Source organism: Lutra lutra, chromosome 1, assembly GCF_902655055.1.
Source record: "Lutra lutra chromosome 1, mLutLut1.2, whole genome shotgun sequence".
Classification (NCBI taxonomy): domain Eukaryota; kingdom Metazoa; phylum Chordata; class Mammalia; order Carnivora; family Mustelidae; genus Lutra; species Lutra lutra.
In genome coordinates, this window is record NC_062278.1 from 145858036 (window position 1) to 145870867 (window position 12832).

The 12832-nt window shown below is 36.0% G+C and overlaps 2 protein-coding genes across 22 annotated transcripts in view; both read right to left on the reverse strand.

Moving 5' to 3' along the window:
• NEK10 (NIMA related kinase 10) overlaps nucleotides 1–4112 on the reverse strand; it is a 226355-nt gene extending 222243 nt beyond the window's left edge. For 3 of the 10 annotated variants that reach the window (XM_047738586.1, XM_047738595.1, XM_047738579.1), the window contains exon 1: nucleotides 3741–3980. The gene's annotated coding sequence lies outside the window, so the exon portion shown is untranslated. Of the gene's footprint in view, nucleotides 1–3740 lie in introns of all 10 variants that reach the window. The other 7 variants (XM_047738536.1, XM_047738570.1, XM_047738527.1 and 4 more) reach the window with 6 other exon arrangements.
• Nucleotides 4113–6453: 2341 nt separating this feature from the next.
• The window catches only part of SLC4A7 (solute carrier family 4 member 7), a 112951-nt gene continuing 106572 nt past the window's right edge, over nucleotides 6454–12832 (reverse strand). For 7 of the 12 annotated variants that reach the window (XM_047738618.1, XM_047738673.1, XM_047738608.1 and 4 more), the window contains 2 exons: nucleotides 12723–12830; nucleotides 6454–10713 (listed from right to left, as the gene is read on the reverse strand). In XM_047738618.1, the coding sequence (XP_047594574.1) occupies nucleotides 10632–10713; nucleotides 12723–12830 (190 nt within the window). In that variant the 3' untranslated portion in view covers nucleotides 6454–10631. The remainder of the gene's footprint in view (nucleotides 10714–12722; nucleotides 12831–12832) is intronic. The other 5 variants (XM_047738634.1, XM_047738686.1, XM_047738644.1 and 2 more) reach the window with 1 other exon arrangement.

Sequence of the window (12832 nt, forward strand, 5' to 3'; positions counted from 1 at the left end):
GATTTATTTATTTATTTGTCAGAGAGAGAAAGAGAAATAGCACACAAGCAGGGGGAGCATCAGGCAGAGGGAAAGGGAGAAGCAGGCTCCCCGTTGAGCAAGGAACCCCGGATCAAGACCTGAGCCAAAGGCAGACGCTTAAATCACTGAGCTCCATTTTCATGGGTTTTTAAAATCATTGCACGTCACCCAGATACAAGTATGTTTAATGTTCACTTTCCTATGGAAATAGACCAAGTCTTTCAAAAATATAAGACTCATTTCCAAATCCAAGCCACACAATCTGTCCCTAGGCAGACACATTCTATCCCCTTACCCTGCTTTATTTTTACCTGTTTACTTGTCTCCCCCCACCCCAAGAAATACAAATAGCTACATTCACATGGTACTTCCCATGTACCCATCAGAGTTCTAAGAAATTTGTCGATATGGATTCATATAATAAAACCACTCCATTTTACGGGAAACTGAGGTGCAATAAATGAAATAACTTGCCAGAGGTCCCGCATCGGCCAGTGGGGCAGCTGGCATTTGAACCCAGATAATCTGGAATGAGATTTTGTGTCCTCTGGACCCTGATCTACTATCCCTGAGAATATAAATTCTAAAGGAATAGTGACATTGTTTTGTTCACTGCCAAACATCCAGATGCTCAATAAATATTTATTAACTCTGTGAATAACCTTCTAGGTCCTCTCTGCCTATCTAAGTGCTTAAACTCAGTTCACTCTAACTTTGGCCTCAAAGATGAGCTGGCTCTGACTAGCAGAGCAACATTTCTGGCCCTTTCTTTCACCTACTTTATGGGTTATAGTTTCTTTTGACCCACCTTACCTGGCATGGTGCCCTGGACCAATCAGATGGTCAACAAATACTCATTGAGTGAATGAGTGTCTTACCTTTTTGGGAGCTGTTGACAATGCACCAAAGCTGGTGATCAAGTAAGATAGTGTGAACAAGTAGGAGGAGGAGGTCCTAGAAATTGCACTTGAATGAATTAGAAGATTGATTTGTACCTTCTGTGGGCTGACCATGGAAGTTTCACAATTCTCACACTCAGTGTTACTTTTTCTTTTTTGTTAAGACCTTTTTTAGGGCAGCTCTGGTTTACAACAAATCTGAGAGGAAGTTACAGAGGTTTCTCATCCACCACCCGCTCCCACACCTGCATCATCTCCCCTATTAACAGTATCACTCACTAGAATGGTACTTTTTTTTTTAAAGATTTTATTTATTTATTTGACAGAGAGAAATCACAAGTAGGCAGAGAGGCAGGCAGAGAGAGAGGAGGAAGCAGGCTCCCCGCTGAGCAGAAAGCCCGATGCGGGGCTTGAACCCAGGACCTGGGATCACGACCCGAGCCGAAGGCAGCGGCTTAACCCACCAAGCCACCCAGGTGCCCCAAGAATGGTACTTTTTATACCGAGAATGAGCTACATCGGTACATCATGATCACCCCCAAAGTCCAAAGTTTACCTTAGGGTTCACTCTTGGTGTTGTACATTCTATGGGTTTGGACAAATGCATAATGAGATGTATCTATCACTATAATATCATCTGGTATTTCCACTGCCCTAAAAATCCTCTGTTCTCTGTCTATCCATTTCTCCCCAACTCCCAACCCCTGGCAACCACTGATCTTTTTACTGTCTCCAAAATTTTGCCCTTTCCAGAATGTCATATCGTTGAATTCACACAATATGCAGAATTCAGATTCTTTTCAGATTGGCCTCTTTCACTTAGTGATATGCATTTAAGGTTCTTCCATGTCTTTCCGTGGCTTGATAGATCATTTCTTCTTAGCACTGTATAATGTTCCATTATCTGGCTGTATCACAGTTTATCCATTCACCCACTAAAAGATATCTTGGTTGTTTGCAAATATTGGCAATTGTGAATAAAACTGCTATAAACAACCATGTGAATATTTCAATTTTTTAAACATGTAAAAATTTACTAAGTATAAGGCACTGTGCACTTGATATGAATTGTTCACATTTAGTCTTTAAGACAATCATGTGAGATGGGTACTATCATCAGTGCACTGTACAGATAAAGAAGCTTATTGGAGGCTAAGTCATTTGCCATGGGCCACTGAACTAAAATGCTGTAGCCAGGATGCAAATCCATGTATCTCTGACTCCAAAGCTTTTCTCTTGCAACCTATGCTGTACTCTCTATTTCCCACTTGAAACCCATGCCATGTAATAACAACCACCATTATACTAATTATGAAAGATAGACTCTGAGGTGAAGTAGTTTGCAATTACCAAGGATCTTGAAATCTAAGTAAAACTTATAAGTTCACTATTCGTATTTTATAAATAAAAGCTTCCCTGGCCAGAGATTATTTCAGACTTTTCTAGAGCCAAAAAAGGGTGTCATGAAAAGTAATGGCTTCTCATTTTAGAGATTCATGCGCTTAACCAGTATTTGTTGAGCTCCTGGTATGGGCATGATACTGTGAGAGATACAGCAAACACTGAGTAAGACAAATGTAGCCTCTGCCTTCACAAATAATGTCTAGAGAAGGGAAGAGAAAAGTAATGAGGCAACACGAAGAGCAAGACTGGAGAATGAGAATAGGGCTGGGGAGGGTAAAAAAAGTGGAGTCCATTGTGGGCAGTATGAACAACAGATGAAATTACTGCACGGGACAGGGACTGGCATGTTCTGGGAATGAGTGAGATGGAAATGCTGCTGATGGGAGGCCTAACTAAAGAGCTGGAGTAGGATAATGCACAATCTTTGCAGGAAAAAAAAAGATATCTATCTATCTATCTATCTATCTATATCTATCTATAGATATAGATATAAATATATCTATATCTATAGATAGATATAGATAGATAGATAGATATCTTTTTTTTTTTTAAGAGAGAGATCAGCCTAACTCTCCTGGGGAAAATGGTTCCAGACCAGAATCAGGGAAGCTGGATGGGTGCTGAGTTTAACCAAGGAACTGGCAGAAATTTTAATATAGTGAGAATGGAGATGGTGATGTGGAAATTGGTTTGATGTCTATTAAGAAGCTACAGGCTTGATAATTGATAGAAATACAGAAGAGCTGGTGTCAAAGACACTGCCCAGGATGTGATTTTAGTAACTGGATAGGTCTGCCCAAGATAGGAAACCCAAAGGTGTGGCAGCCTGGTGGGAGTGGAGGGAGATAGCTTCTAGGGTCACACAGCTGGGGAGTTAACTGGCAGGTGGATTTGGGGGTCTGGCGCTTCGTGAAGCAGCCTAGGCTGGAGGAGGACGCTTTCCAGTCATCGGCAGACCCGTGATGCGTGAAGGCGTGGAAGTGGACAGCCTCACCCACGTGGTGCAGAAAAGCAAAGAGGGCAGTCAAAGCAACATCACAGAAAGGGAAGGCAGAAAAGCGACGCCTGTAAAGACTTTTCATGAATGAGGCTGCAGAGGTATCGGGGAAGACTGGAAGAGACACATTCACGCTCCATGTAACCAAAATAATTCCTTCATTGAACTGAAAGGGCCGTCAAACATCGTTGATGGCACCTGCCCACCATCCAGTCGCACACCAACCCTTCTGCTAAGAGACAGGCTCAGGGCTACTCGCCTATCCGCGACAGCCCGCACTCCCTGCCCCTGCCCCAGGGCGAGTGAAGCTGACTCCCGGAGGCTTTGGGCTGCTCCACAAGGACCTGTGGGCATCTCCTTGGAGACTCTGCCTCAAAACGCGCGCCGGCGCAAAGGAACGCCCGCTCCTGCCCACTCACCGCGCCAGACGGGGAGAGCCCTCGTTCAGGCCAATTTCTGAATCTTCCTCCTCATCGTTTCTGCTGCTGCCCCCGCGGCTCCGGATCGGGGGACCCGTCCCGCCCACCCCACCCCCCAACCCACTCCCTGTCCCCTCCACCTCGGGGACACCACTGCCTGCTGCACCGTTGGTACAATCAAATCCTGCTTTAGGCCACCAACCGGCGCTGGCTGAACCAATGCCAACACCTCTTCTTCCGCTTCGCCGGGGCACCTCGGCCAATCAGAAACAGCCGTGCTGCGGCGTACCGAGCGCCATAGAGACGGGTGACACCCGCCTCGGGGTTGCCGTAGCAACCACAGAACGCGCAGGTTCTAGCCCCAAGGCTGCAGGCAGGAGAAGAGGAAAGTGGCCCTTCCGGCTGTGCTGGGTCCAGTTCATCCTGACCTAGAGCTACAAGCCTACGGGCAGGTTTCTTAAACCCTGTGCATTTTTTTTTTTTTTTTTTTGGACTTGGTGTGTGCAACTTTTAGCATATGAAACAAAACGGGTGGGACGGAGCTGCTGCTTCTTAGGGTGCTTAGTTTCAAGAACTGCTATGGACTAAAAAAATCAATTCTCTTCCAAAGCAAATAGTTTGAAAGGATCAACGCTACACGCTACATAGCTTTCATATAGTGCGAACACATTTTCGGTTACTCAAGGACACTCCATACCTCAGGCAATGACAATAGAGTGTTGTAAAAATAAAAGGGACTGGGCATTCAAGACATCTGTATCTGTGTGGTTCACCTAGCATAGGCAAGTCTCTTCACCTTTTGTGAAATTCTGAAGCTTCTTGAGAAGAAGTTTGAATTGCATTAAAGTCAAAAAGATGAGTCACATTATGAAGCTTTAAAAAATGAAAAATATTCATGCTCATTTTATGCCAGACACTATTCCACGACATCCACGGATAGTAATTATTTTTCATCCTAGTTTAGAATTGAAAATGGAGGTAGAAATTTCCTAAGTCGCCCAGCTAGTTACTGGTGCACCTACTAAGTGCTAGAGTCAGGGAAGAATGTACACAGTTCTGTGTAGGTAGTACCTACAGTTTGAAACGAGAGCCCAGTCTTAACCACACTGATGCTCCAGATTTCTTCAAGTATAGGGCCTATCCAATCCCATCTTAATATTGCTCAAAATGACCACCGTGTGTCACTTAGTACAGTGACTACAGCTCCCAAAACTTGACTTAAAACATATACAATGAATTTTTCCCCAATGTGTCTCCGAATTGAATAGTAACGAAAAGCAGACCTAATGGGATAACAATTAAAAATATGTATTCTAATCTACAAGAACAAGGTTCCATTTTGGAAATGTATAAAGGGGAAATGGAAGCGACTCAAGGAAATACAACAGAACTAATTTAACTTCAGAGAACATAAAGCCAGCAAGGTTAATGTTACCAATTGGAAAACAAAAGTTGAGTGATGCAGAGTTGAAAAATGTTCTCTTAAGAACATTTTAAATATTTAGCTATGAGACAAAATGATTCCAATTACTTCTACCCTTCATCAGAATACTGAAGGTGCTTTCTATCTTTCTCTTTCTCAACAAAATGGTAAACTCATATTTTGGCCCTTCCTGAATAGAAGTGAAAGTTACATAGAAGATTCAGATGAAGGGCACTTGCCTCTCAAGAAGGAGTGACGAAGATCCACACCCTGGGTGATGCTTGCTGAAGTTATGGCTTACGTGATAGGGCTCAAACTTGGAAGACCTAACGTCCATCCCCTTTTTTGTTTTCCAATACCCCTTCTACTATGCTGAAATGATTTCACAGACAATGTAAATTACATAGTTCAAAAGCAAAACAATGTCTGAACTATAACACAAAGAAAAAAATAAAATAAAATAAAAATAAAAGTAATGTAAACAGGCACCAAAATAGGTGTAAATTTTTAGGATTAACAAGAGGACAAAATCCCTTGCCCAAATTTCTAAAATACTCAGGACTAAAAAAGGGTATCTAAACACGCATGTACACACACTTTCACTAGAGGAATGAGAAAGATCCTGTAGACTGGCAGAAGGTGAGGACAATTTAAAGGAAAAGCAGAACTGAAAATGAGTCCAAAAGAGCAGCACAGAAACTGAAAGAAAGGTTTTCCAATCAGGAATGTTCTCATTCAAAGCCTAACAGAAGAAATGTAAATGTTAGTCATAGAAAGAATTAACTGATACTCAAGAGATCAGATATGCTTTAATGAGCAAGATAAAACAAAATGAGTAAATTTCCTTTCCTCTCAACTTAAAAAAAAAAAAAACAATAAACTCAAAGTTCTATACATGGGAATAATAAATTGACAAAAAACTTTTCCTTAAAATACATGTCAGAAAACTTTCAGATGAAATTTCTAAACTTCTAAGCACCTTTCTCACTCCCAAAGTTTATCAAGTTCATGTTGGGGTATCAGAAGCTGTTTCTTATTAAAGGGAAAATAATGGACCAGCCTACTCTGAAAGGGCTTTAATTTCGATACTTCTTAACTATTAAAAAGTCATTGTGAAACACACAATACTTTGCTTCATCTTCTTTTCTGTTTCCTCCCTGAAGCATATGAATATTAGGAAGCAGAAAACAGAAATCACTTAATTTCCTTCATCCCCCCATTCCTCTGCATAAGAAAGATAGGCAGCAATTCTAATAATCAAAGTACAAAATAAAGACATTATCCAACAACTAATTCAGTAGACTTTTATTGCTCTCTCAACTTCAATAACATCTCTAAAAAATAGTTTTCTTCTAACAGTTATGAAACAAATTTGAAAGGCAGAATTGTTCACATTATAGACTTGGTAGAGACCTGTACTTCATATAAATGAAAAATACCAGTTCTACATTTTAAATGTTTAATTTACCTTGGATTTTATTACAAAAGAAAATATTATCATTGTAATTATAAAAGTCATAAAAATTAGAACTGTACTGTGAAATTATACCAAGCTATCAAATACTATATAAATGAACAATAAAATTCAATTTCTATTTATTCAAACATAGTAAACATTGGAAGATAACCCCCTACAAAACAAACAAAAATCCCCCCAGATTTTTAATATTAAAGCAACAAAAGAAAAGCCACAACACAAAAATCAATCAATGCACAAAATCTGATTAAAAACCACTGGGGTTTAACAATTACTGTAAGTCAACTGTAGAAGTCAGTATGTGCTAATTAAATTAAAGTTTTAAAATGACCTTTAGATGATTCCATTTCCAACTATATGTTTTCCTATTATTGATACTTATATTACTTTCTGATAATGTTAGAAAAGAACCAACTTTACATTAAAATTGCCAAATTTTGAATTTTGAACACTATTTTAATTTTCAATGTCCTTAAAATCTTTAAGCTTACTTTCTAAAAAATAAATAGTTGGACTAAACCAAAAAACATTTCACACATTTGTATTATATATGATTAACAATGATGTAATCTACATAAATAAATTTAAAACATTAAGTTATTTAATTTAAACATTTTTGAATTACAATGTTATATCAATGGCTTACACATCCAAAATCTGAGCACTTTAAAACAGGATTCACATGTTGAGCACATTTAAAGAACTGATGCACATGATATGATCCTTGAAATACAGCAAGCTCTGGTGTAATACCTCAGTTTCAGAAACCATTTTATGTTTTACAGAATTCTGAACCTGTCTTTGTGAAAGGAAAAACTTAGAAAGCTATTATATACATACATAAACTTGAAGCATGAGGAAGAAACAAATGCTTTTTGGATGGAGAAAACAAAAATCAGTAATTTTGAGTGGTAAAGAAACCTGCTTTATAAATACATGCATTAGCACATCATGTTTTACAAAGACTTGGCAAATATGAACATTGATATGCCACAGCTTTTTTCAACAACTGAAGAGATTTAAGATTTTAAACATCATTTTTTTTCTCTCTCTCTCTTACACCACACACACACACACACACACACACACACACGAAAGAATGTGTGCTTCACTTCAGCATATCTAATATAAGAGAATAGAAAGAATCATCCTTTTATCATAAGGAAGTCCGTTCATTGTTTTCTCAAAAGCTGCTATTTTAGAGTGAAATAGCATTCAAAAGAAGGTAAATTTCAGATGGTCAACATCAGGATTTATTATAGTCTCTGTAAACAGACATCTATAAATAAATAAAATAGGGTGGAGAGAAGAATATCCTGAGGTGGCTCTGTAGCCAGGGTATTCAGTAGCACTAAGCTCCATCCTGGAAACCAAGGCATCTAAGAAAGTGCAGGGCTGTTGATATTAATTTATTTTGTAAATGGAATATGTACAGGTTTAATTATTTTGCACCTTGAGGTAAATCAGTACACTGCAATTACTGCTCATTTATACCTATTTAAGGCAACATTTAAAAATTAATATATGTAGGAAATTATATTTTTCACTGTCTTGCAATGAACACTAGCCATGATTGTTATTTTTTTAAAAAATAGTGGAAAAATACTATAACCATGTAGAACAAGCAGTTAATTACTTAATAAACATGAGTTACCTTTGCTCTTCAATGGAATAGTCGTATCAGATCATTTTGTAAGTCAAGTAGTCAAAAGAAAGCAGAAACCATTAACAATTAGAAACAGTGAAAACATTTTGAGTGCAAAGTATTTTGCAAGTCATGGTTTTTCTGGCACTGGACAATTACTATACATAATTAAATAAAATCACAGAAACACTATGATCCCAGGTAGTTCTCAGTTTAAATCTTAAAATCCCTTCCTGTAAAATAAGCACATCTGTTAACCCTATGATGTCTAGATACAAAGAAATGATGTGAGGAAATCCCCCTGTTCGGGTACACCAGGGGAGTTTACAAAATATAGCAGCAAATACTGGGGTCTTTGGAAATGATTATGCTGCTACGAATAATAGGAATCATTTCAGTGGAAGCTCATAAAAAATAATAAGCACCGTGGGTAATACTCGATTATCAATTGTCAATAGAGTCTAACTCTTTTTCAGGCAGTACCAAATGATGCCGGCTCTATTTTCTAAAGAAAAGTAGCTACATTTCCAACTTCTCATTTGAGGCAGAAGTCGAATTCTTTAACTAGAATCAGACAATATGGTCTCAGATGGGGAAATTATATCAGCTACCGAGCAGTTTACAATGGATTCAAAACACTTCAGAATTGCTAAAATACCAGCTTTTGGCATTCCTCATGATACTCTATAAGATCAACTGTTCCTACTTTTGAACTTTAATTACAAATGTTTAAAGGGAGCATTGGAATTTCATTAAAATTTTCATCCTAATATTCATGTTACAATTTCGGTATTTCTGTGGCTTCTCAATACTCATTTTTTTGTAAATTATCCTCTTGCCAAATCACTTTCACAACCCCATTCATCCAGTCCTACAGGCTTAACAAGAATAACATTTATTTCATGTAGAGCGAAGAGTTTATAAAAGATGACTAAAAAGATTTGCTAGAAGTTAAAAATAGCTCAGAAAAGCAAAAACTAAATAACAAATACTAACACAAACTAGAAAGAATGCCATCAATCTGAGCTATACATAAAATGTTTAAATTCCTTTTAAAATACAAATATGGCAGTGCTTTATATCAAAGATGTAAAATCTGTCAACTGCTTTCAAAGATAATAAACCATAAATGCAAGTGAGCACCAACTATTTACATTAACAATTTAAATTATTCTGTATTTGATACCTTTTCAAATGTCTATATATCTAAGTATCACATCAATGAAAATAAATAAAATAGTTTATAATAGATCACAGATAACAATCTATTAAATATTATCTATACCATAGAAAGAATAACAACGTAAACAAGAAAATGAAAGGTAATTCTTTAGAATAAAGTAATACTGATCATAAACCCATTAGGAGAATTGTGATTCCTGATTATTTAGTCATATTACTTGTAATAGAAAAATAATCAAGAACTTGAACCTGATATAAACTTAACCATATTTTAAGTAAAAGACAGCAAAGGCAGAGAACAGAGGAAGCATTCTGGGCTCTTATAAAGCATTAGGATTCAAAAAAAAATTCTACAAAGGCAACAAAATTTAACTATTATCAACTGGCATTTTACAGCTTCTAAAATCCATAAAGTTATGACTGGTATGGGGTTAAATTATAAAATCACCTGCAATTTTACTTCCTATTCGAATAGAAACCTGGATGTGGACATTTTTTAAGATTTAAAATAAATTTTAAAGTCACAAAGGTCAAGACTATAGTTCTTATCTAGACAATTTCTATTGTTCTACCGTTAGAGCCAAAAACTCTCCACTGCTTGTGAAACATGATGGACATCTGCATAAATGAAACATACATACAGAGAAGCCATGACATGTTACCATTTGTCCACAACAATGGCATAAAGACTCCCTGTTCTTCCCATAAAGAACTAACAAAAGTGAAATAATAAGTAAAAACTTTTAGTAGCTCAAGTAAAAATTATAAATATATGGACAAAGTACATCACATAAGGTTGGTATGAATTACCACTGATGAACAAATAGATTAAAAGGAAAAGTAGATTGAATGCATTTCCCCACATCTTTCTACTGCAGAACAGAAATTTTTTTTTTCAACAGAATAAATATTTGATTAGTAAGAACCATGTACCTCATTTCTAAGAGACCATTTCATTATATACACAGTCTCCATGGTGTTCCTAACAAACTTTAGACATTACTTCAAAAACCCAGGAGCCACGCATAAACAGCATGACTTACAATATTGTTATATATAATGACATGAAATACACACATTATATATATATATATATATGCATATATATATATAAATAAAATATATATCTGTATAGCTATATATATAATTCCTCTTGGTTCAATTCTATAACGAAGTTTCAGCATCCATGTATTTCTTTGTTGGTTCGTCTTCAAGATTTATTTTCACACTCACAGGTTTTTCAGGGCTATTTAAAACAAGGAATGAGAATAAATGATTCTTATTACTTTCAAAAAGTGGCCAACACTTAGTATCCACAATAAGCCTTTTAAAATTACTATTAATACTATAAACATATGATTCACTATTATTATTTTACTGCTTTCTTTTCCTACCAATAAATTTGATTGGAAAGACAAATATTAAAAATTCTTAGTTTTTTTAATGGATATGCTTGCCACTGAAATTCATGTTTTTTTTTTTTACAACTGAAGAGGAGTTTCTTAAAATTAGTCATTATATGACTAAGTCTGATTTATTAGTTTTATTTTATAAATAAACAGTTGTAGCATGTAACATTTCACTGACAAATCCATTAAAAAAGCAACCTTTGTTCCCTGAAAAAAAAAAAAAAGCAACCTTTGTTAATATAGATAAGCATCAAATAATTTCCTGCAAAATGTAACAAATTTATAAACTTTCTCTCACCAAATTTGGTTTACAAATAAAAAATCAAAACACATATATTCTATATTTTCAAATTTATATCAAATACAATGATTTCATGTCCATGGATTTAAGTGACTAATTTAATTGTAACACATGAATATCTGTGTTTTGAAAAAACTTTTCAAATGTATAATAACACACTGGTTTGCTGCCTTCTCCAGACAAGACTGAAGGAAGGACCCCCAAACATTTTTTTCTGTTAAATGACATAACCTATACACTGTTTTTCTTCCCCTGTAATTTGGAATTGAGGGGCAACCTCAATGAAAGGCAGAAGCATAAAAGATACTTTTATATTATTGTATAATATACAATAATATTACTATAAGGTCTTTACATTTGCAACTATACTAATAATCTGGGCCACAAGTGCTGACACAGTGTGAAAAATTATTAAGAGTAAAAAGAGCATTAAGCTAAATTCTAGCCTCATGGAATAATCAAAATGACAAAGAGTTAATTTTTAAAAACTTTTAAGATCAAAGACAGAAAAAGGGAAATAGTCCAGCTTAAAAATTCAGAAGGCAAGAAATGATTTAACAAAAAAAAAAAAAGTTGGGGGGGATAATAGAGATTAAGTAGGAACAAAGCTCTAAGAAGAGGTGATGAAGGAATGAATAAACCTAACTAATTACTATCAAAAGACAGTGGCCAGAAAGACAGTAACTAATCAATCAGAAGCAGCCAGTGACCATTTGCCCAGAAAAAAAGTTTTGATCTGATGTCCAAGCAGAGTATACAGACACCCAACAGTGTCTGACACAAGTGCACACAGAGTATTTGTGCAATATGAATGACTGCATGCACTACAGGATAATACCTCATTTCTCCACAGACCCAAGGGATTAAAGTAGTAACGGTTATCAAACTAGAATCCCTTAGATTCAGGCCTTGGAAGTGAGCGTAAAAGAAAAAAAAAAAAATGGATTCCTAACAAGAAATCTAAGAGAGGAGTTATAAAAATTGTCATGGAATACGTGGTCCATTATAAAACCAAATGGCATTTATATCCATGGATTAAAAATTTCTTCCAACTATCTTCTAGGAAAATGTTTATCTCATCTGAAGAAATGCCAGGCTAAAGCAAAACAAGGAAAACAGTCATGTCTATCTTTTTTCTCGGACCATCAGAAAGCATGATTGAGGTAGTGTTCACTTAAAGAGTATTTATATACCCCCTAGTAATTATCTTTCTTTATATAGTTTTGATATTTTATATACTTATTCCATACTGCCATATGTATATATTCATTTTTATTATAAAATGGCTCAAATTCTTTTTGGAAATAGGCAATTATGAATTTAAAAAGTAACCAATCGGCATTTATATCTGATTTCCAGTATTCGGCAAAATGATGGATAGACAGATAAAAGGAAGAGGGGAAGAAAAGAAGAAGGCTGGCTTTGTTAAGAGAATATAACTTATGCAAATTGAGTTACATTTAATGGTTTTATGAAATAGCTATCTACCCATAAGTCGATTAAAAATTGGCTACAGTTAGAAAATGCATAAAGAGTTACAGCTACCTCGTGCTAGATCTGGTTACTTTGGTATTCTCAGTATTCATGGAAAGTGCCTTCCACTGTGCAGTTTTGGCCATTTCATCTGATATGTTAACAACTGAGGGATCAACACT